Here is a 24,865-nt window from a genome sequence, read left to right on the forward strand (position 1 = left end):
AACACAATTAGCAAAAGTGTTGTGGTAATCGGACTGTATTTGGTGAAGATATGAAAGACTGTCTGTTTTGAACACAATGTGCAGGAATTTGTTGTTTTATATTTTAGGCGTTTTTTGGACTATCAAAATTCTTTTGATAACTTTTTGTCAGGAGGGTTGACAGATGCTTCATGCAAAGTTTGGTACAAATCGGTCAAATCGCCTAGGAGGAGTTCGAAAAAGTACGTTTTTCATTTGTGGCGATTTAGTGAATGGAAAGTTACCGCGAAAGTGGGCATGGCTTACACCACACAATTCAGCGGAATTCAGAGAACACGTAAATAGAAGGTTTAACAATGTGCGATATATTATGTGGGAGTTATTAGCCAAAAATGGTTTTGCATTGAAAATAGCGCCATCTGCTGGTCGTTTTTGGTGTGTGAGTTACAGGGGCCAGTCTTTACCACCCCTATCAATTTTATTTCCATGAGTGTTATGGTGTTGGCACAGTGCCAAATATTAAATTAGACGGCCACCAGAGCACCACCTGGTGACGAATCTGTAAGTCCTTCGTCAGATATCCTCAGGAGGGCATTGACAATAATTATGCCAAGTTTCATGTTAATCCACCCAACTGATGTTGAGATATAAAATTCTTAAATTTAAAGAGCGCCACCTTGTGATCATCACCCGAAATTTTGCACTGAGCCTCAGGGCCTCATGGGGAAGTGGTAACCTGAGTTTCATGTCATTCAGACACACCAATGTAGAGATATGCAACATTTCCTGTTTTGTACCAAATCTGCAGGAAGTTGCTATTTAATAACTTCAGTATTCTTTGGAATATCAAAATTCATTTCATAACTTTTTGTCAGAAGAGTCCACAGATGCTGTGTGCAAAGTTTCGTGCAAATCGGTGAAATTGCCTAGGAGGAGTTTGAAAAAGTAGGTTTTCGACATTTTGCGAATTCGCAAAATGTCGAAAACCTACTTTTTCAAACTCCTATATCAAAAGATTCAGCACAATTCACTGAATGCGTGGATATAAGGTTTTTGATTGTGCCACAAAGTATATGGGATTTATGAGCCAAAACGCACTTGATTATAAACTCCTTGATTATAGCGCCACCTAGTGGTGGAAATTCAGGACGACAATAGATTATAAAATTTTTCGCCAGGTGTGACTTATATTCCAAGTTTCATGAGTTTTGGGGTATGTTCAGGCAGTGAAAAATGCAATCATTTGGGACAAAGAAAAAAAAAAAAAAAATATATATATATATATATATATGAATAATCGGGAGAAAAACAATAGGGACCTCACAGGTCTGTGACCTGCTCAGGCCCTAATAATTCCTTCACGTTCAAGAGGGCCTTCACCCGGTCTTCGGTCGGGAAGACCGGGAAGATGATTCCACAGGAGAGGAGCCTGATAGCTGAAGGCTCTGGCTCCTGATCTACTTTTGGAGACTTTAGGGACCACGAGCAACCCTGCATTCTCAGAGTGCAGTGTTCTGGTGGGATAATATGGCAGTATGAGCTCTCTAAGATATGACAGAGCTTTATAAGTTAACAGTAGGATTTTAAATTCAGTTCTGGATTTTACAGGGAGCCAGTGCAGAGAAGCTAAAACAGGAGAAATATGATCTTGTTTCTTAGTTCCTGTTCGTACATGTGCCGCTGCATTCTGAATTAGCTGGAGAGTTTTTAAGGACTTATTAGAGCTACCTCATATTAGAGAGTTACAGTAATCTAGCCTTGAGGTAATAAAAGCGTGGACCAATTTTTCTGCATCTTTTCGGGTCAGGATAGGCCTAATTTTCGCAATATTACGCAGATGAAAAAATGCAGTCCGTGAGGTTTGTTTTAAATGAGAATTAAAAAACAAATCTTGACCAAATGTTACTCCGATGTTTCTTACGGTAGTCCTAGAGGCCAGAGCAATGCCATCTAGAGAAACTATGTCATCAGATAACGAGTCTCTGAGTTGTTTGGGGCCAAGAACAATAACTTCAGTTTTGTCTAAATTTAACATCATTTATTATAACATTTATGTCTTTAAGGCAATTATGAAGTTTAGTTAATTGATTAGTTTCTTCTGGCTTCATCGATAAATACAACTGTGTATCATCCGCATAACAATTTAAATTTACAGAGTGATTTCTAATGATGTTACCTAAAGGAAGCATATATAGAGTAAATAGGACTGGTCAGAGCACAGAACCTTGCGGAACTCCAAAACAAACTTTAGTACGTAAGGATGATTCATTATGAACNNTCCTTAAGTAGCCTAGTTGGGATGGGGTCTAAGAGACACGTTGATGATTTAGATGCAGAAATCACTGCAGTCAATTCTTGAAGAGAAATTGGGGAGAAGCAATCTAAATATATATTAGGTCTTACAGCTGTGTTTGAGGTTAGATAGGTACTACCTGAGGACAGAAGGTCATGAATTTTGCCTCTAACAGTTAGAATTTTGTCATTAAAAAAGCTCATAAAATCATTACTGCTAAGGTCTAAAGGAATACAAGGCTCAATAGAGCTGTGACTCTCAGTCTGCCTGGCTACAGTGCTGAAAAGAAACCTGGGGGTTATTCTTGGTTTCTTCTATTAATGCTGAGTAATATGAGAAATGTGCGTACCAAATTTCGTTTGCCTACGACAAACTAACCCCAATCGGGAGGGTTATTTGAAAATTTGTAGGGGACGCTATTTCGGCATTTCGCGTCAATCATGTGCAACCGCCCAAAAATATTGAATTTTGGATGTGGCCGGACGAATGTGGAAAGTTAGAAGCATTTTGAAATTTGGGAAAGGGGCGAAACTGGGGCACGGAATGTCGCAAGAATAATGATAATAATAATAATAATAACCAGCGCGATTTCAATAGGGTCCTCAGCGGACGACTTTGTTGTGCGTCGTTGTGCTCGGCGTACAATGGGAACTATATGAGTCTTCTTGAACTGATAGCGAAGTTTGATCCCTTTTTAAAGGAGCACATTGAGAAGCATCGCAATAAGGGTAGAGGTAAGCCCTCCTATTTGTCCTCAACTGTATGCGAAGAATTCATTTCATTAATGGGTGAGAAAACTAAGAAAGTGATAGCAGAGGAAATCAGACAGGCTAAATACTTCTCTGTAATCGTTGATTCAACGCCAGATTTAGCACACGTAGACCAACTCACGTTTGTTTTTCGTTTTGTCAGTACAGATGGAAGAGTAGTGGATTTAAGTAAGTAGATTTATCGGGTTTGAGCCCCTCCACAGCCACACAGGCATAAGCCTGGCTGAATCTGTGATTAAAATGGTTAGAGACTTGGGGTTGGACTTGTCGAACTGTCGGGGCCAAAGTTACAATAATGCCAGCAACATGTCTGGCAAATACAATGGGCTCCAGGCGCAACTAAAAAAACTAATCCATTACGCACCAAGTACCCCATTTTTGTAGTGTGGCATGCTGCTTTTTTCTGCCATTGGGGAGTAATGTTGCCATGAGGGGCAGTACTTGGTCTGCAACAGTGTTTGAGTGGGTGGAACATGTCAGGTGGTATCCACATGAATGCCATAATCAAAGTTATTCACTTCACCTGTCAGTGGTTTTAATGTTTTGGCTGATCGGTGTATATATATATATATATATATATATATATATTTATATACACACGTTTATTGAGAGCACATCCTCAGAGACTGACATAGCACATTCACTTGTCAGCTGCTTCTAACTTCCAAATCATTCACTTCACAGAAACAACTTCATCACTTTCTCCATGATACACCATTGGCGCACTTATTTAGTGCACAAAATAAGAACATTTCTACACACACACATTAGTGAATGAGGCTTATTGTGAGTGACCACTAGGAGTTAGTGTAGGCAAAAAACTACACACAAGCTCACGTACTAAAACAAACTAAATGAAGGCTGAACAGATACACAAATCATTATTCATATTCAGCACAAAGGTATAAAGTGATGCTCTGACTAGTATGATGATTTATGCAGTTTACAAGGGTTATGTGAAGATGATGTTGTCATTTTAAAAGAAACTGACTGATGTTATTCCTTAAAGGAATTATTTCCTTTGTAATTTCAGATTACATGTCTTTTCATCATTATCACAGTAAGATAAATGCCTTGTCCAAACATCCATGCAGAGAAAATAAAGAGTTTCAGCATACCTTGCCTCTCTAACCATGGTCCTAATTCTGGGGCTGGTGCTGAGGATGCTGTTGTGACTGCGGAAATCACAGGCCTCTAACTGGGCAGCAGCTGGAGAGAGTGCATTTGAATGCAAAATGAAAAAAACAATGGTGTGCTTTTTAAGACAGTCACTTGTGTTGAAATTACACTAGTCATAATGAAAACAATGCTTTCATATGAGAGTTTTCTGTCTAAGTGGCCATGTGTGTGGGCAGGAGCTGCAGCATTTATAAGTGCGAAAACTGTAAACTCAAATCTGAACTGCTAAACTTAAACTCTCCTCTGCTCCATCTGCTCTCTCTCTCTTCTGCTTTCACCACATTCAGTCACTCTCTTTGCTGTGCCACTCACTCTGTGTAAACACACAAACACACACACACACACACACACACACACACACACACTATACTGGCTCTGCTGTTCTCCAAACAACCTACGCTACTCTTACATTTGTTGAAACAATAGTTTTCTACCATCGTTATGCCATATAAAAGTATTTAACGAAGACTCCTGCCACTCCTGCAAGGAAGCAGTCGCGCTGTTACTGCAGTCAAACAATACCTCCAGGTCAGACAAGCCTGCCTAGTCTTTAGTGCAATCAGATTGTGGCTCATTTGAACAAAGCCTCTCAGAATCAATCAAGGACTCTGCTATTTCACCCACCCCCAGGTGAGTCTCACCTGTTTTAGTTACCCCAATACAGGTTGTATTTGAGATGTTTTTGCTGAGAATTGATCATTGTAATTGGGTGAAAAATATATATAGGCATATTTATCTACTGGGATTAATAGACTGGTCAACTACTTTTTGAGAGCAGTCAATGAGTACTAAAATGCTGTAGTCATGAATGCTCTTTTAGGTGGTTGTGCATGGTTGACCAAACTCGAATTAGCAGGGTCCATCACTCATTAGTAATTACCATTATTATCAGCATGCTCATTATTATTCTGTGACCGTGGCTGAATTACACTTTATGCTTCACTTTTTCATTTTGAAAATGTTTTTCACCCAGCTCACTCAGTGTTCATCTGACAATGTGTCATAACTGCCAATATATTAACAAATATTTCAACATACAATATAACATAATTAACTGATGAAGGAGCAGTTTTATGATTTTATTTGCAGTTTTCATAAATAGTATGAAACAGATTAATGGCTTAAAGTATACACTGAAAGTACTGTAAGCATATAATGTGTCAATGTAAGCCTAGCAACATGATCAGATGAGGTAGTACAAAAATTAGGCAGTCTTTAGAATGGACTTTACCTCCGTTGCACCAACCAAACTCTATGTGAAGGGCGTTAATGTGAATGACCAGCAACTACAGCTATGACCTTGCAGTACATGTGATGCTGGGATATTTGGTTAAAATCTCCTGCTTCCTTGTTATTGTGTTACTGATCATTACTCATTTGCAGCAATGTTATCATGGAGCATCAGAAAAAAAAGAAAATATCACAGACTTTGAGATACTAAAATTTATAGAGCTGTACAGGAGAGGCGTGTCTCTTTTTGGTTGACAACAGCTGATGGGTGATGCTCCATGTAAAAAGAGAGAAAAGGTAAACAAACTTGACTGCAGCTTACAACTCGTGGACAGACAGTGCATTGTTAGCAGTGGTATTTGAGAGTGAAGACCACATCACCATCTGAACAGACTGAAGCGACATTTGCCGGTAAGTTCATATTCTGCTGCTTAAAGGGATAGTGCACCCAAAAATGAAAATTCAGCCATTATCTACTCACCCTCATGCCGAGGGAGGCTCTGGTGAAGTTTTAGAGTCCTCACATCCCTTGCGGAGATCGGCGGGGGTAGTGGCTAGGACACCTAATGGCTGACGCTGCCCCCAACTAACGTCCAAGAACACAAAATTGAAACCACAAAATATCTCCATACTGCTCGTCCGTAGTGATCCAAGTGTCCTGCAGACCCTACATAAAAAGTTGTTTCCAAAAACATCATATGAAATCTGTTTTTAGCCTCATTGTAGCCTGTAGCTCTGACTGCTTCTCTGTGCTCCACACTCACATGTGCGCGCTTGCGCGAGACCAGCAAAAGCATGAGCTTTGCTTACCCGTGTTTACATTACGTGACACGTGCACCGCAGGGAGAGACAACAGTAACCACAGTAGCTAAAAGATAATTTGCACTACGGTCTTTTAGCAAAGGACAGCCCAACATGTCTGAAGACTTTGAAACTGAGGAGGAAAAGCATTTCTTTGTTGAGCCGTATTTGTTTGAGCCCGAGTATACGGACATGGAACTCAGGCTACTGGACGAAGCAGCTGCCGCAGCTCATGAGCCTAACCCTCAGCCAGCGGCAGAATACCGGAGTTGAGCACTGGAAACCTGGTGGTGTAGTTGTTTCAAATGCAAAGCAATGTCAACGGATGAGGAAAGTCTTTGCTGCTCAGACTGGGAATTGGCGATGCCTGATATTGAGAACAGTACTGACGAGACTGCTGCTCTTCAGAGACCGTGCATCACCACTCACCCTGAGTTTCCAGCACTACTGACCCATGGTGTTCTGGAGACATTTTTTTACTTCCCCAAGATCAACTGGAAGAAAAGGCAGAGGCCGGCTTTCAGAGGAGTAAGTCATTAATTTCTACCGTAGTTCAGGCAGACAATGGCTCGGATATGTTGTCTCTCCCTGCGGTGCACGTGTAACGTGATGTAAACACGGGTAATCAAAGCTCATGCTTTCACTGGTCTTGTGCAAGCGCACACACGTGAGCGCGGAGCACAGAGAAGCAGTCAGAGCTACAGGCTACAGTGAGGCTAAAAACAGAGTTCAAATGATGTTTTTCGAAACAGCTTTTTATGTCTGGGCTGCAGGACACTTGGATCACTACAGATGAGTATGTTGGAGATATTTTGTGGTTTCAATTTTGTGTTCTTGGACGTTAGTCTGGGGCGCCATCAGCCATTAGGTGTGCTAGCCGCTACCCCCGCCGATCTCCGCAAGGGATGTGAGGACTCTAAAACTTCACCAGAGCCTCCCTCGGCATGAGGGTGAGTAGATAATGGCTGAATTTTCATTTTTGGGTGCACTATCCCTTTAATGTGCTGCTGCTGACTAGCAAATTAGCTTGCTGTCTTGCTTGATAACAAACATTGGCATTCCCCTTTTACCAGTGAATGTTTGTTTGTTTGCTTATTCAACAAGCTGAGATGAGGACAAGATGTGTTTGTTAGTATGTTAGCTAGATAAAAAAAAATTGTAGCAGGAAAGCTTATGTTGGTCAACTCAGTCTCACTCCGAAGTCGTTGGTGCTTGGTCAGTGACTTCTGGCATTAGACACTGATGAAAAAAGCTGTCCTTTCACATTGGCAGGATACAAGGTCGGTCACTGTTGTTGTTTAACAGTGCCCAGCAGTGTCAGGGGGAAACGCTGTGGGACAACAATGTAAATTGAGGGGGCGGAAGTCCGAGTAGGGTTGGTGAATGTGTACAATAACCAATGACTTTAACCCTGAAAGCCAATGTTCACTCCCCATAAGATTGTGAAGCCAAACCCTGGTTTGATTTCCCCTAAACACAACTACGTGCATGTGCTGGCTGAACGTAACCACATGCATTTGTTGCTGAAGGAAAAAAAACACAAAAAAAACGTCAATTTGCAGTGTTGTACCGAGGTATTACATTTATTTTGAAAGAGACTGTATGCAAACCGCACATTTCCTGTGAAAACGGAAGCATATTTAGAAAACAGACAATGCATGTAACAGACTGAGGTTGACTCAGCCAGATTATGCTATGCTTTGAAGTTCACCACATCCTCTCTTCCTTCTGTCACATCTATGGGAGCCACCCCAGCTCCAGCCTGCTCTCACCCTGGTGAAGGTGAGATAAGAAATCCAGATGGGAGTTGTATATTCAGGATGAATTCCTGAGTAGAGACAAAGTTTCTCTTGTTAACCAACTTGAAACGTCTCTTGAAAGTAAACTATACATTTTATCCATGTTCTAACATTATAACTGTGCATAATGCTTGTTTGTTAGTTGAATGATTTTTTTTTTCACTCTTCTAGGTCATAGTGTGAGTGAGTTATAATTTCACGTGTTTAATCCCTCATTTAACATGGAATCATGCTGCCATCTTGTGACGATAGTTAAGAAAGGTTCCCGTAAGGAATCCCATATTATATTTCGAGTTAAAATATAGTTGAATTGATTAATCAATTTGTCTTCATTATATGTACTTTCTCAATTAGTATGTTGATGCAACTGCAGACTAGTATTGTAATGTTTGTGCACAAAACAATTACACTTGTGTTCCACTGATATATGCGGTATAATAATCGTTTGTTAAAAGCTGATTTTGACCATAATGAAAGTATGTCTATGACGCGTAACATGTTAAAGTATATATTCTCGCAAAATAAAGTTCATTAAGTTTCCTCAGAAAAAAAGTAATGTCTACACTAAGAGACCCGTCTTGCCTCAAACACGCCCACTCAACCTGGTTGGATAAAAGTATTGAGCTCGGCGCATCTCTGTGCTTTTCTTTCCTCTTTACTTTGTTGCTTTACTTGATTTTACTTTTTTCTTCTGCTTTCTTTTGCCGTCCCTCCTTCTAGTTATACTCTTTATGCTTTAACCCGTTACACTCTTATACTCAGTTCCTGCGTAACCCTTTCTTTTCTTACGATCAAAAGTATTTCAGACTTTAAAGTTTTGTTTGACACATCCAGGATTGTCTTCTCTGTTGTGAGTTTTCTTTCTTTTTGTCTGTGCCTTTAGTAACATTATACCTGAAGCGACGAAGCCAAACGATTGCAACATTTTTTATAGGCATTAATCAATCAATCAATCAATCAATCAATCAATCAATTTTATTTATAAAGCCCAATATCACAAATCACAGTTTGCCTCACAGGGCTTTACAGCATACGACATCCCTCTGTCCTCTCCTGTGGCAGACACGGTCTCCACATTTAGTTTTTCCTTATCCGCTGCGAGGGTCATAAGGACAGAGGGATGTCGTATGCTGTAAAGCCCTGTGAGGCAAATTGTGATTTGTGATATTGGGCTTTATAAATAAAATTGAATTGAATTGAATTGAATTGTTGAGTCAAGATACAAATAAATGTGCAACATTTTAAAATCTACTGTATTTTAACCTCAACATCTTTTTAAGTGCAAATCACCAAACATATTATTACTGGGTCAGACTGTGAGTTTACAGTCATGTCTTTATGTCTTTGATCTATAGCCTAGCCTATATGTTTTAAATCTTCCTATTTTTCAGTTGCTACCTCCTGTGTTTTTCCCCATCAGATTAAATCTGAACAAATATATTATTGTATATAATTAATATAATGTAGTAGGGATGGGCAGCACAAGCAAAAACACGATTCGAAAATCATAGTAACTATTCGACGATTTTTTGAATAATCGCCCCTCCCTCCCCCCTCCCCTCCCGGAGCCACGCACACAGAGATCCATTCATCATTACGGCCGGGCTCCACTGGCTGCAAAGTGTCATGTCAGCGTAGCGTCGCGGCGTATTCATTTGGGCTCCACGTACGGAAGCGACACGTAGAGAAGCCAGAGGGGTTGTTTACCGTTTGCTGAGCCGAGAGGCTGCATGTAGGCTGCATGAAATGTTAAAGCATTTTCCACCTAAGTTATTACATATATTTGAGTTATCTACAAGTTTACTGTACTGTTTGTCATCTACTCGCTTTCAAATGTCCGCCACGGACATTTACACAATGTCACGGATAAACATGGGTAAATGCATGAATCACATATCACCTCTGATAATGGTTTATTCATTTAAAAACACATTGTGCTCGTTTAGCACACTATTTCATGTAGTTTTTATCTGCTGGAGGGTCCCGTAGGGGAGCGCAGCGCAACAAAAATAGAAGAGCCGCGTAAAATAGAGAGTTGTCGCGCGAATAGAAGAGCCGCGTAAAATAGAGAGTTGTCGCGCGACAGACGGGGGTTGTCGCGCTGCTCCCGTAGCCGGTGGAGCCACTGTAATTGATTAACAGTAGGGCGACCTGCTACGGAACTCGCTGAGCCCAGCCGTACGGTCTCTCGCCGCCTCCTGCGTGCCTCGCTCTCAAATGACTGTGCATACTTGTTGTAGACTTGTGATACGCAAGCTTTGCCTCACAGAGTTTGCACTGCACCTCATTTTCGTTTATTTTGCTGAAGTTGTTCCACACGGAACTTTCTGATGACTGTAGTAGTCTCTGCATGTTTCTCCTGTTTGTAGAAGAGCATCAAACTAGCTGGTAGCCCATCTCACACCGCTGTAGCAATCCTATACTGCCCTCATGCGGTTAGGAGCTGAATTGCATGTCAAATAAAGGGGGGAAATAAGACGGCGAATAGTAATAGTCGCATAAAAAAATCAATTTTTCAAAATAAAACGACTATTCGAAAATTCAAAAATCATGACCCATCCCTATAATGTAGCCTAATGTATCTACAGCCTGATACACAGTCAGATTCCACCACTTAATCTTCATTAAGAATTATGTAAGTCTGATAAATGATGAATAAATGGACAACACTGAATAAAACTTTTTTATTAACTTTATGGTTAACTTATTTACACTTTCCTCGCTCTGACTCAGGCTCTTCTTTTAAAGATAAATGTGCACCGTCTGCTACATATGCATTAATATCTCTACATCCACTGGATTAAAATGGAGGCGCTGTCTTTTATTTACCTGTTGCCATGGTGAATCGTGGAGTCGGAGCTCCATTGATGATGGCTTTTTATTGCCGGCTTAACTCAGAGTGAACATACTCAGAGTTGACTGAACTAACTCAAATCAGCTGTTCTGGAACCGGTAACTCCCAGTTTCCCATCTCAGGGTAAATCAACTCAGAGTTCAAGGTTAGACTCAGAGTTTGTTGAACCTCCTACCTGGAATACCCCTCTGATGTAGCTGCTGTGTTGTGATAAGAGTTGATGTCAAATAGGAGACTTAGTTATTCTTAATTGAGGTTTCCTTAAATAAATGGTTTTGCGCATCCCTGTGTCCCCAATTTATCTATAGTCACATACTCTTTCTCACTATCGCCAAACTAAATAACTGACAAAAGTGTTACCTATTGTCTTAATCCATTTATACATACTGTTGATTTTGTGTCATTTCATATCATCCTCATTTACTATTCATTTACTCAGTTGTTAAACATTTAGCCCTAAATAAATCTTCATTTACGCCAAGTCGTTGTCTGTGGATATTTCTTTTGAGCAGGAACTAACATCACTGTATAGAGAATTCATTACCCAGGTATTGAGATTGATTCATTATTGATAAGTGTACTGACAAATTAATAATTGGTTTCTGGAGTTATTAATTTGATTAGTCACTTCCCTCCATCTGAGGGTGGTGCCCCTAAATTTATGACGAGTGCAAACATTTTCTAAAGGTATTGCTCCTACACCTGGATGGTGAAATCAGCATAACTATGAGGTCTGACTTAGAACGCCAAGTTATGACTGACTTATCTTAAGACCAGGTGTAAGCCCCGTTGATGCAACTGGCCAGCTGGAACACTTATTTGATCATTGCTTTATCATTCCTTATGAAACACTAAAGCAGAGATATCAGTAATAACAGCCTCTTACAACATTCACATCGGAAAACCACCACACTGGTACTGGTCGCCCTGACAGTAAATATAAACACATCTTAACTAAACTGGAAAGATAGAAACAATCTCTCAACATCTCAATGGCATGTTTTGTCTGAGTACATTTCATTACAAAGACAAATAGCTTTCAAAAAACAACCAAATGGATTCATTTCACAGATTCAGGATTCATTCTTTAACACCATCCATCTAACCGTCTTACATGAACCATACACTATATACACATACATGGACATATCCTCCCCTGGGTGACAACCTCCCCCTACTGCCGGTGCCATCAATGCCCCCACTTCCACATAACTCAATTATAGAATAGCCAGGCCTCAAGCCATGCCAGTACCACCCTACCCATACTACAATAACTGAGTATTTATATATTAATTTATCAATTTCTTTCTTTCTTTTTATTACTCCTGTATCATCACCTACTTACTATCTTTTAAATATATGTTTTATTTATTTATCTATTTTTCTTTTTTCATCTCCCTCCTCCATATCTAACACATTTCCCCAGCAATAACAGTGACTGAACTAAGTGACAATATTGTGACACTAATTTGACTAGGACAAACAGAGCCCTCTACTGGACTCAATAGGTAATACTCCTCCAATCACTACCATGCATTTGCCTACTGAGATTTGCATAAACATAGTGGGCCAACGAGGATATGCCTGCCTATGTATGTTTGGACCCCACAATATAAATAGAAGCTGCCCGACAGTCTCAGCATCATACACCCTCTTCTGCAAGCAGCGTAGGAGCGTCAGGGCCCCAAGGTCGAGGGCTCCATCTGTGCTAATAGAACTAGGGTTACTATATCGTAACTTCCATCGTGTCTCCCATAGGCTAAGGCTGGACTCTATGGGTACAGTGGGTGGAGCCCTATTCATTTATTCATTTATTTATTTCCTTTTGACCCCTCCCCGGGGTATAAGGGGCAAACAACAAAAAATAACATTAACAAATCAGGACAGGTGGCAGCCAATGCACAACAAAATAAATAAAACAGAATCTGTGTACATACATACAAGTCAAAGCAAATCAAGAGAAACTATTCAAGATTTTCTTTAAAAGTTTCAACAAATTTGACAAGACCTTTACTTTTAAAGATGACATTAACTTTTGAAACTTATAAATATTTGGATTTGCTGTATAGAACTGTCCAACCAACTCTCTTCTCTCTTTATCAAAAAAAGAACACACAAGTTGTAGTGTAAAAGTCTAAACCTTCTACAAAAAACTAATACTGCATTTATACATATATACAATATAACTGTGTGAACTTTTAGTGACATCTCAGTTGTGAACTCTTATTGACTCATATATGCAATATAACTGTGTGAACTCTTAGTGACATCTCAGCTGTGAACTCTTATGGACTCATATGACTTATCACGCGCTGTGTAATGATATAATGCATCAACCTACACTCACATAATGTTGTGAACTTACAGTGACACTCATACAAGTTACCACGCGCTGTGTGAAAGAAGAGAGAACACTCACTTGATTGTACTGTCTAATGCATTTAAGAATTATATTACACTCACTTGATTGTATGACCTAATGCACTTAAGAGTTATATTATACAGGAAAGATCACACACACACTCAAATGATTGTATTACGGAAGCACGAGGGACTGTAGCATGAGAGTCCCCAGAGATCACATGTTTTTTAAAAAATAGAGTGAGAGCGAGTCCGGAAATACTGGTGGCAGATTCCAGTTTGAGCCAGAACATAGGCAAAGTCTGCCACCAGTAGAAACGGATCGAAATGGGAAGGACTACAGAAATGGGTGGAGATCTCTTCGACCTCCACCAGCATATAAGCCAGAGAACTGAAAGCAGAAGTCAGTCGTCCTCCGGAGGTTGACTCATGAGTTTGTCTGTGTTGTTGCCTGTAAACACAATAAACTCGATTGCATCAGATTCTGCCTCTCTCCAGTGCCTTTTTAAGTACCTGCCAGCCGAACCTAAGATACTGAATTGACAACAGAAGACTTTTTAGAAGAAACAAGGAGGACAGGATCGGGAGCCGCCAGGCCCATTTCCAGGCACCGATTTGTGTCACTTCAAAGTACATAATGATATTCGTCTCCTCGATTGCCAGTCAAACAAAGAGTACATTTTCGGGGGACATTTTCACGATCATACCTGCGCTCAGAGATAGGTAACTTATGATTTCCACACCGAAACTTAGACAAACAAACTCTTTCGGCAGGTCTTAACATAATCAGATAAGGTTCAAAAGTGAAATCAGTATTTAAAAAATTTATAACTATCACATAAAGGGTTACTTTGTAATTTCTCATGCCATCTCTGTAGTTCCATATCAGATAATCTACGTGCAATCATTAATTTTAAATATTTAGGGTTCATCCGTCCAGCGTCATGCCATAAGTACGATAAACCACAANTAATCAGATAAGGTTCAAAAGTGAAATCAGTTTTAAACAATTTATAATTATCACATAAAGGGTTACTTTGTAATTTCTCATGCCATCTCTGTAGTTCCATATCAGATAATTTACGTTCAATCATTAATTTTAAATATTTAGGGTTCATCCGTCCAGCATCATGCCATAAGAGCGATAAACCACAATCATCAAGAATATATTTTTAACTTTGGAAATCCATTTACACTGAAAAATATTATATTATTATAATATATGAATGAACGGAGTTCAATGTCCTGTTGCAAAAAAATATAAACCCAGCCACACTGATCCTGAGAGGTTACAGGTTAATTGCCATAGGCCAGCTACTTCTTTATAACCTAGCCTACTTCAGCAGTGCTCTGTGGCCCACAACCACAGGCTCTCTGCCATCCTCAACAGGCCAGCAGATTGAACTCTGCACTGCCTGTTAATGAAGACCACTGCAGTGCATTTGTCAGTCCTCACCAACATGTGCTTGATATATCAGACATCCATCTGAGGCCACACACCAACTACAGCTTACCCCAGACAGGTCACCCCCCACCCCATCAGGGACACATCTGTGAATAGTATGATGTAGGAGCTCACTCGTCCCAGTGGTGTTCTCTGCAACAGGTGTTGTGGGGACCCTCAGTATCTCTGGTTGTCCTGTACTGAGGGGGGGTTGGTAAATGAGTGTCACTTGTGCTTCTTGGCATCCAAGCAAAGCTGGCAAACCACATCTGCAGGCGCCGCATGTGCAGTAGCGCCAACAGTACCACTGGGAGGGCAGCTTCCATGAATCCAAGCGCCTGCATGATTGTCAACGCTGTCACTGTTGCTGTCACAGTCTCTGTCTCCCATTCCCCTTCTGTCACTCTGCTTCACTCTCCTGATCAGCCACACCTGCTCTCACTCTCCTGATCAGCCACACCTGCTCTCACTCTCCTGATCAGCCACACCTGCAGCTCATCCCCAGCAATCAAGCCAACATAAAAGCCTCAGCCAGTTGCCAGATTGTTCTTCAGCATTATGCAAGACTTTCCAGCGTTCTTCTCCTGCCTGATCACCCGTTGCTGACTCTGCCTGTCCCCGACCTGCTCTCCTCGCCTGCCTTCTGGTAAACTCACCTGCCTTCCGTCTCTGACCACGTGTTCTGCCTCCGCGGACTACTCACCTGGCTTTGACCCCCTCGCCTCTCTCCGACTGCTCCTCTGCTCTCTCCTCATCGGCACCTCTGCACGATCGGCTGGTTCTTCAGGTTACAGACTCCTCGCTCCGTCATCAGCGGCTGAAGTAAGCTCTTTTCCTTCACGTCACGCTGTGAGAGAACTGAACTGTTCGGGTCCGGGGGCTCTGGTGCTTCCCCTCGGTTCCGCGGCCAGATTCGGCCTCATCCCTCCCCCACGTCTGAGCCTCAGAGACTGTGAGGGCACTCCACCCAAAGAATGAACTGTGCACTGAATTGACTCATTCTGCTCTGCTCCCTGTTTGCTGTGGTGACAATAAAAGTCATTACCAACTTTTCCCGTTCTCTGTTGTACTGCTTTTGGGTCCAAACCATACCCGTTACAGTACAATCTGGCCAAGTGTGGACCCAGCAGACCCCTTCTGTCCTCAGTCTCGCCTAGCTCGGGTAGAGGGAATGCTCCAGCAGCATGAGGCACAGTTAGCCTCCATCGCGGCGGAGGCTCGTCAGTCAGCTTCAGCTCTGGAGCGAGCGCTAACCTTGCTAGCCACCCAGGTGCAACAGATGGCTTCTTCCATGACGCAACAAGCCACCTCCGCCTCAGCTCCAGCCCCTCCTGCTCCGGCTCCGAGGTTACCTTCGGGCACTGCATCAGAGCCCGGGGTGGGGGCACCAGAGCGCTACTCCGGGGTTCCAGAGGGCTGCAATCTGTTCCTGACCAACTGCTCCATCCTGTTTGCCCTGCAGCCCCACACCTTCGCTTCAGAGGCAGCGAGGGTCGCCTTCGCCATCAACCACCTCACTGGCAGAGCACATCTGTGGGGAATGGCGGAGTGGGAGAGAGGCATGCCAGCCTGTGCCTCATTCCAGACCTTCGCGGCAGAACTACGCAAGGTGTTTGGACCCGTTTCCCTGGGTTCTGATGCCCACTGGGGGACTCATGAGCCCAGTAAAAGGGAGGGCTCAGCAGTGAAGAGGGGCATCCTGCTGAGCCGGTCCCAGGACTCTTCTCCCAACCCGAGACCATTGTTTCATGCCCAGCTCCTGCTGGCGGGGGGTTCCCACACCCTCACCACCTTCCTTGACTCTGGGGCGGATGTTAACCTGATCAACGAGGAACTCGCCCATCAGCTGGGTATCGATCATGTTCCCCTGTCCCGTCCAGTGCCGGCCAGTGCTCTGGATGGTCATCTCCTGGGGACCGTCACCCATCAAACCACGCCCATCCCCATGCTCCTGTCCGGCACCCACCATGAGACCATTCAATTCCATGTCCTGAGGTCTCCCAATCTTCCGTTGATCCTTTGTTACCCCTGGCTTCGCCGCCATAACCCCCACATTGACTGGTCTACGGGGTCTATTCTAGGGTGGAGCTCCTCCTGTCATCAGCTCTGCCTCTGACAGGCGGTTGCACCCGCGCCGCCTGCAAGTCCCTGTCTGGCCTCCGACCTTTCCAAGGTACTCCGCGACTACTACGACTTCCGAGAGGTATTCAGCAAGGCGAGGGCCACCTCTCTGCCCCCCCATCGGCCCTATGACTGCACCGTCGATCTCCTGCTCGGCACCACACCTCCCAAGGGTCGCCTCTACTCCCTTTCCGCACCTGAAAGGGAGGCCATGGAGGCTTACATCAGTGACGCCTTGGCTGCCGGGATCATCCGTCCTTCCTCATCTCCTGCTGGTACGGGGTTCTTCTTCGTCGACAAGAAGGACGGCTCCCTGAGACCTTGCATCGACTACAGAGGTCTGAACGACATCACGGTTAAGAACCGTTATCCTCTCCCCCTCATCGCCTCAGCTTTCGAGCTGCTCCAAGGGGCCACCATCTACACCAAGCTGTACCTCCGCAACGCCTATCATCTGGTTCGGATTCGTGAGGGGGACGAGTGGAAGACGGCCTTTAACACACCCATTGGACGCTATGAGTACCTGGTGATGCCATTTGGCCTCACCAACGCCCCGGCTGTTTTCCAGGCCCTCATCAACTACGTTTTAAGGGACATGCTCAATAAGTATGTGTTTGTCTACCTAGACGACATTCTGATCTTCTCCCGGTCGAAGCAGGAACACATACACCATGTCCAGACTGTCTTGCAACGCCTACTAGAGAACTCCCTGTTTGTCAAAGCAGAGAAGTGCGAGTTCCACGTCTCCTCTGTCTCCTTCCTGGGGTACATCATCGGCCAGAACCGCATGGAGATGGACCTGCCGTCTCCGCCGTCGCCTCCTGGCCCGTTCCCGATTCTCGTAAGCAGTTACAATTCAATTCAATTTCAATTCAATTTTATTTATAAAGCCCAATATCACAAATCACAATTTGCCTCACAGTTCCTGGGGTTCACCAACTTCTAAGGAAGGTTCATCCGGGGATACAGCACTGTGGCCGCACCACTCACTGCTCTCACCTCCTCCAAGGTACCTTTTCGGTGGACCCAGGCCGCGGAGGAGGCGTTTCAGCACCTGAAGGGTCGGTTCAGCTTGGCTCCCATTCTCCTGGTCCCCGACTCCGATAGACAGTTCGTAGTGGAGGTGGACGCTTCTGATGTGGGGGTGGGGGCCATCCTCTCCCAACGCTCTGCAGAGGACCAGAAACTGCACCCCTGCGCCGCCTTCTCCAGGCGTCTGTCCCTGGTGGAGAGGAACTACGCCACTGGCAACCAAGAACTGTTGCCGGTGAAACTGCCGTTGGAGGAGTGGCGCCACTGGTTGGAAGGAACCAAGTCCCCCTTCGTCGTATGGACAGATCATAAGAACCTGGAATATATCCGCTCAGCTAAGAGACTGAACTCTCGTCAGGCCAGGTGGGCACTGTTCTTCGCCAGGTTCAATTTCTCCCTCTCCTACCGGTCAGGCTCCCGCAACATCAAACTGGACACCCCTAGACTGGACACTATCCTTCCCGCTTCCCGCATGATGTGCCGCATTTACCTGGGAGGTGGAGGAGCAGGTGAAGGCCGCCTTGGAGGACCAGCCGGGGCCCAGTTCTTGTCCACAAGAACGGCTGTTCATCCCTCAGGACTTGAGGTCTTGCAGTGGGCCCATGGTTCCCAGCTCACCTGCCACCCTGGGATTCAGCGAACTAAGGAGGTCCTGCAATGACGGTTCTGGTGGGCCATGCTGGAGGAGGACACCAGGGACTTTGTTAACGCCTGCTTGGTCTGCAACCAGAATAAGGCTCACTGACGGGCCCCTGCCGGTTACCTGCAACCTCTGCCTGTGCCTCATCGACCCTGGTCCCACATCTCGTTGGACTTTGTTACCGGGTTGCCACTGTCAGGGGTTTACACCGCCATCTTGACAATGGTGGACTGGTTCAGTAAGATGGCTCACTTTGTGCCCCTCCCCAAGCTCCTGTCAGCCAAAGAGACTGCAGAACTGGTCTTACAGCATGTGTTCCGGCTCCACAGCCTCCCGTCAGATGTGGTGTCGGATCGAAGCCCCCAGTTCACCTCAGTATTCTGGAGAGAGTTCTGCCACCTTATTGGAGCCTCCACCAGCCTGTCCTCTAGGTTCCATCCCCAGTCTAACGGCCAGTCCGAGAGGCTGAAACAGGAGATGGAGACGGTGCTCCGCTGCATGGCCTCCAAGCACCCCTCGACCTGGTCCAAGCAGCCGTTATGGGTAGAATACGCCCACAATACCCTTACCAGCTCCGCCACAGGGCTCTCCCCCTTTCAGTATGCCTACGGCTTCCAGCCTCCCCTGTTTCCTGCCCAGGAGAAGGAGGCCTCCTGTCCGTCTGTGGATGCCTTCACCCGTCGCTGCCGCCGGACCTGGACTCAGGCCAGGTCCACGCTCCTTCGAGCCGCAGACCGGTACTCGACAGCCGCCAACTGCCGTCGCTCCCAGGCTCCCCCTTACCAGATGGGCCAGAAAGTGTGGCTGTAAACCCGGGATCTTCCACTGAGGGTGGAATCTAAGAAGCTGGCTCCCAAGTTCATCGGGCCATTTCCCATCGAGAAGGTTATCAACCCCGTGGCTGTTCAGCTCAAGCTGCCCCGTACCATGTGGATCCACCCTACTTTCCACGTCTCGAAGGTCAAGCCATTTCGGGAGAGTCCATTGCTGCCTGCCTCCCAGCCACCACCACCTCCCCGAATCATTGATGGGGCGCCTGCCTTCACGGTTCACCGCCTGCTGTGCTCTCGTCGTCGTGGAAGGGGCCTTCAATACCTCGTTGACTGGGAGGGATACAGTCCGGAGGAGAGATCATGGATCCCGGCTCGCCGGATCCTGGATGCGCGGCTCATTCGGGAGTTCCATCGCCGACACCATGGCCAGCCTTCCAACGTCGCCTCTGCGGGAGGGGGCGCCAACGCTGACCCCCAGTCCTCTCCTGCGTCTGAGGCATCTGGTGCGGAAGAGGAAGATGAGGGGTCATTCTCGGGGGAGGAAGATTCACGCTCCGAGGACGAGGAGGCGGAGATGGAGGCTTCAGTTTTTTTCAAAAACTGTAAAACTTATTAAACCTATCTCTTCCCACAATGTTTGATCTATTGACACCAAACTTGCTACAGAGCATCTTCAGACTGTCCTACACAAACGATCCACACAGATTTTTGATTTATCGAAAATTGAGCCTACAGTGCATCAAAATATTTGACTGTAAATGGTATTGTAAACATATACTTGCAAATTCTTGCTAAATACATTTTCAATGTTCATTAAAAAAATGACAAAATTTTGGAGTCATATTAGATGATGTTTGGAAAATATCAGAATTTTATCTCAAACTGAATTTTTTACAGCATTTTGAATTTCGCTCTCATGCGAACAATTGGAGTCAATGCAAAAATGACATTTTTAAACATCAGTTTTTCAGTTATGGAGCCAATCAATCATTGTTAAAAACAAATTACCAACATCCTCATGCTGTCTAGATGCAATTTATGTATTTTCGGATTTTTGTCTTAATAACTGAATTTTTGACAGCCGTTTGAAATCTGCCTTTACACACTAACAGCTGCTGTCTTGCACACAGGTGACTGGCTTAGTCAATTTGTGAAGCTACATGTGACATTTCCGTTTGCCAATTAGCTCAGAGAGATAGAGGATGATTCTTGGTGTTGAAGATTGTGAGTTCAAGCCTCAGCTCGTGCAACATTTCCATATGAGAAATCTACCCAAACTACTAATCATTGCAGCTGTAGAATTCCTATAATGAGCTAGAAGAAGTTTTAAACATGAGTGAGATAGAGCATAGTCTTTTATGCTTTGAATGCCACCTTTTTTCATCTTCCTACACCCTGCTTGTTGCTCAGAATTGCCTAATTTTGCGTAAAATTGCCCGGCCCCGACCATTGCTGCGCAGCAGCTATAATTGATCTTGAGCTCCTGCTCACTCTCATGGCAGCGAAGCATCACAGCGAAGCGTCTAAGTTTATCCCACTGCTGCTGCCATCTAAACCTGGGCAGTGCCAGGCAGGGCTCACAGGCTGTTGAACACCGCTGTCTGTGTGGTCTGCGAGGCACTGATGAGGTTCTTGAAGTGGCAACTTCATCTGTGGAGAAAGCCAAGTGCTGTCACTGAAAAGAAAAAAGGATGCTGAGACCAAGGACCTATTAATAGTGTGGGGTCTGCACATATTCAGGTAGGCATGTCCTGATTGGCTGGCTACATTTATGCAAATCTCAGTGTGCTTGTGATTGATGGAGTATTATCCATAGAGTTTAGTAAAGGTTGGAGCTTGTGTGAAACAGCATTGCAAGTGTTCTGACCATCACTTTGGTTATTTTTTCTGTCCTTTGGTGTGTGTGTGTGTGTGTGTGTGTGTGTGTTAAATTTAAAAAAAACCTCTCATGAAGCCACTGTACACTACCCGCTCAGCAGCAAACAGCAGACAGACATAGTTAGAGACTAGCTGGTGAACGCAGTGTAGCTCTTAGCAGCTTAAGAGACAGATATTTCCCTCAGGAGTGAGTCGACACCAAGAACAGAGCTAAGATAGAATGAATATTGAACTTATATTTGTTAGGTGGACACAATGAATGACAACTGCTGGAGGTGTAAAATAAACAAACAAAACAAAGTTTCAGATGTGCTTTCAGTTCAGTTTTGCTGTCTCACAATAACCTGTGAATATATCTTGCAGGAGGTTTATACACATATATATGTTTATTATACACATATGATTATTGTCACACACATTATATTAATATATACCTACAACATATTGTACCACAATAGCAGTAATTATTATTATGATATTATTACTTAAATTAATGTTGTTGGAAGCAACTGTCACTACTTTTTTTTAAAGATCAATAATAAAAGATCAATTTCAAAGATTTTTTTTGCCTTTAATGGACAGGACAGGTAAGCGTGAAAGGGGGAGAGAGAGAAGGGGGGATGACATGCAGCAAAGGGCCACAGGCTGGATTCAAACCCGGGCCGCTGCGGCAACAGCCTGGTACATGGGGCGCCTGCTCTACCACTAAGCCACCGACGCCCTGTAACTGTCACTACTGTCTGTCCTGCATTTCTCTCTGTCTCTCTTCATGTATCATTTTGTATATGGATTACTGTTAATTTATTATGTTGATCTGTTCTGTACGACACCTATTGCACGTCTGTCCGTCCTGGAAGAGGGATCCCTCCTCAGTTCCCTCGAAAAAGTTCATTCCACAAGTTCAAAAAAATAAATATATATAGAAAATGATTGCACTGAACAAGTTAGACTTGTCTATGTAAACAAACTGAAAAAGTACATTCCATAGTAACAAAAAAATAAGTTTAAAGAATTTTGGCTTATGGTTCCATTCAAATGAATACCTTTTCACTAACGTAAATGGGGTTCAGTTGTTCTTTTATCTCATATTAGGAGAGAGAGAGAGAGAGAGAGAGACAGAGACAGAGACAGAGACAGAGACAGAGAGTCTGTGTGTATTTGAGATAGTGTTGTCACGGTACCAAAGTTGGGACCCACGGTACGATACCAGTGACAGTATCACAGTTCTGAGTAGTATCACTATACCACAGCAACAATTAGGCAGATGTGCCTTTTGTCATTTATAAAAAGATAAATCACTTTTCTATAATACATCAATGATATTTCAATGGAATAAATTACTTATTGACTTATTCATACTTCAAAAACAGCATCAATAAGTGATAAACATAGGGGGGATCAAAATAAAATAAATAAATGAAATAAAAATCAACCAGCCACCCTCCTCCCCTGACAAGTCCCTTCATAAGTAACGAACAGTCCCTAAAGTTTCTCCTCTGATACGCCACATGCCACATGCCGCCATGGCTCAGCTGTTCAGGTACTTTTGGGCAGTCATGACAACAAGTTATTCACCTGGAGCTGGACTTCTTCGCCGGTAAGCCGTTATAATGCGCCGCTGTATTTGACAGGAATACGTATTCCTGTCCGTGTCTGTGACCCCCATTCAACCCACAACTGGCGGGATTTGCCGTTACTGTTTATCGCCACACTGCCGACATTTTACTCTGTCTGTCACCGCACGCTGTTTGATTGCGTTATCAAAACACGCCGCTATTATTCGGCCTTGCTTTTCACTCATTCCACCGAATACCGAATGTGTGTTTCTTTGCAATGTTCGGCCGAATATATTCGGTGCATCCCTAAAGAGGAGCCTTCCCCCACTCCCCACTCCCCTCACCGCTGCTCTCCTCACTATACTGGCTGCTGCGCTGTGCAAGTGCACAGATGTCTCAAAGTGGTGGTGCATTTGCAAAAATGTTTTGAAGGAGCAGCAGCGGCGGCAATAATTCAGCAGCGGCGACACGCCGCTGCTAAATGAATGTAGCGGAAACACTGATATGTACTGTGGAGTTTTAGTGCCGCGGTCTACCGTTGGTACCAGTATACCGTGCAAAGTATGAGAGAGTGTGCACATCTGTGTGTGTGTGTGTGTGTGTGTGTGTGAAAGAGAGAGAGTGTGCGCATCTGTGTGAAATTATGACCGAGTTAACGAGTTGTTTTCCGACATGAGGGGGTATTCTTGAATTTTCCCAGTCAGAAAGAGTTTTTCTGGTTATGCCGACGTCACTTGAACGCAGCATTCACTGCAGGCCATTCAGGTCTCATAGTGGGAGCGGGGCACTGCTGTGCTGACAAAATTATATATGTTATCGGGGCTATTCGTCATGATATCGGACTTATCGGAATGACGTAATAATCAGCCTAATGAGGGGCTGGTACAAGGCAAGCCTGAGCCAGCCCTAACTATAAGCTTTATCAAAGAGGAAAGTCTTAAGTCTAGTCTTAAATGTGGAGATGGTGTCTGCCTCCCGGACCACAACAGGAAGATGATTCCACAGGAGAGGAGCCTGATAGCAGAAGGCTCTGGCTCCTGATCTACTTTTGGAGACTTTAGGGACCATGAGTAACCCTGCATTCTCCGAGTGCAGTGTTCTGGTGGGATAATATGGCCCTATGAGCTCTCTAAGATATGTCGGAGCCTGACCATTTAGAGCTTTATAAGTTAACAGTAGGATTTTAAATTCAGTTCTGGATTTTACAGGGAGCCAGTGCAGACAAGCTAAAACAGGAGAAATATGATCTTGTTTCTTAGTTCCTGTTAGTACATGTGCCGCTGCATTCTGAATTAGCTGGAGAGTTTTTAAGGACTTACTATGAAAAAATGCAGTCCGTGAGGTTTGTTTTAAATGGGAATTAAAAGACAGATCGTGATCAAATATTACTCCAAGGTTTCTTATGATAGTGCTAGTTATAGTGCTGCTAGTGCGCATGCGCCCGCGCGTGCAGCCTGTTGCAGTCGCTCCTGCTTGTTTTCTCGGTTTTCTTACTTTTTTGCTTTATTAAGTTTGGTATTTGTGCTGGCTTTTTGAGATTGTCATTTTGAAACTGCGCCCTCTCAAAACATGCTGATTGAGAGAGTTGTACTCGTTTTCCTCACCCTGGAATTACTTATTTCATTCGGACCCGGCACCATTGCGCAACAACTTCATGGCCGCATTGTTTACTCCAGAGATCAGCTGATTGCGCTGAGGCCGGCCGGCTTGGCGGCCGGAACATCGGAGATACCAGCTGAACTGTGGAGGAAAACACACAGAGGATGCAGGGGAGGAAGTAAACAGCGGAGGAAAAAAGCAGGGTTGAGACAACGGAGTCTTATGGAGAAGAGAAGATATAAGCCGTGTCTCCCCTCTCTCGTCATGGGCAACGTGAGGTCACTGGCAAATAAGATGGACGAGCTGACAGTGGTCGCCAAAAGTCAGAAGGAGTACCGGGAATGTAGTCTTATGTGCTTCACTGAGACATGGCTTCACCAGGACGTTCCCGACAACAACGTCTCCATCAGCGGCTTCCAGACTGTTCGGGCCGACCGGGACTGCACCGAGAGCGGTAAGCGCAAAGGAGGGGGGCTTGCTGTTCTAGTAAATAACCGCTGGTGCAGTCCTGACCATATTTCCATTAAGGAACGTATCTGTTGCCCGGACATTGAAC

The 24,865-nt window shown here is 44.2% G+C and overlaps 1 protein-coding gene across 1 annotated transcript in view; it reads right to left on the minus strand.

Moving 5' to 3' along the window:
* The window catches only part of LOC126408049 (cytosolic carboxypeptidase 4), a 663,851-nt gene that overhangs the window by 281,474 nt on the left and 357,512 nt on the right, over window positions 1-24,865 (minus strand). Inside the window, exon 13 of the mRNA XM_050073404.1 lies at window positions 4,161-4,251. Coding sequence (XP_049929361.1) covers window positions 4,161-4,251 — 91 coding nt within the window. The remainder of the gene's footprint in view (window positions 1-4,160; window positions 4,252-24,865) is intronic.

The sequence above is a fragment of the Epinephelus moara genome, chromosome 20, assembly GCF_006386435.1.
Source record: "Epinephelus moara isolate mb chromosome 20, YSFRI_EMoa_1.0, whole genome shotgun sequence".
Taxonomy (NCBI): domain Eukaryota; kingdom Metazoa; phylum Chordata; class Actinopteri; order Perciformes; family Serranidae; genus Epinephelus; species Epinephelus moara.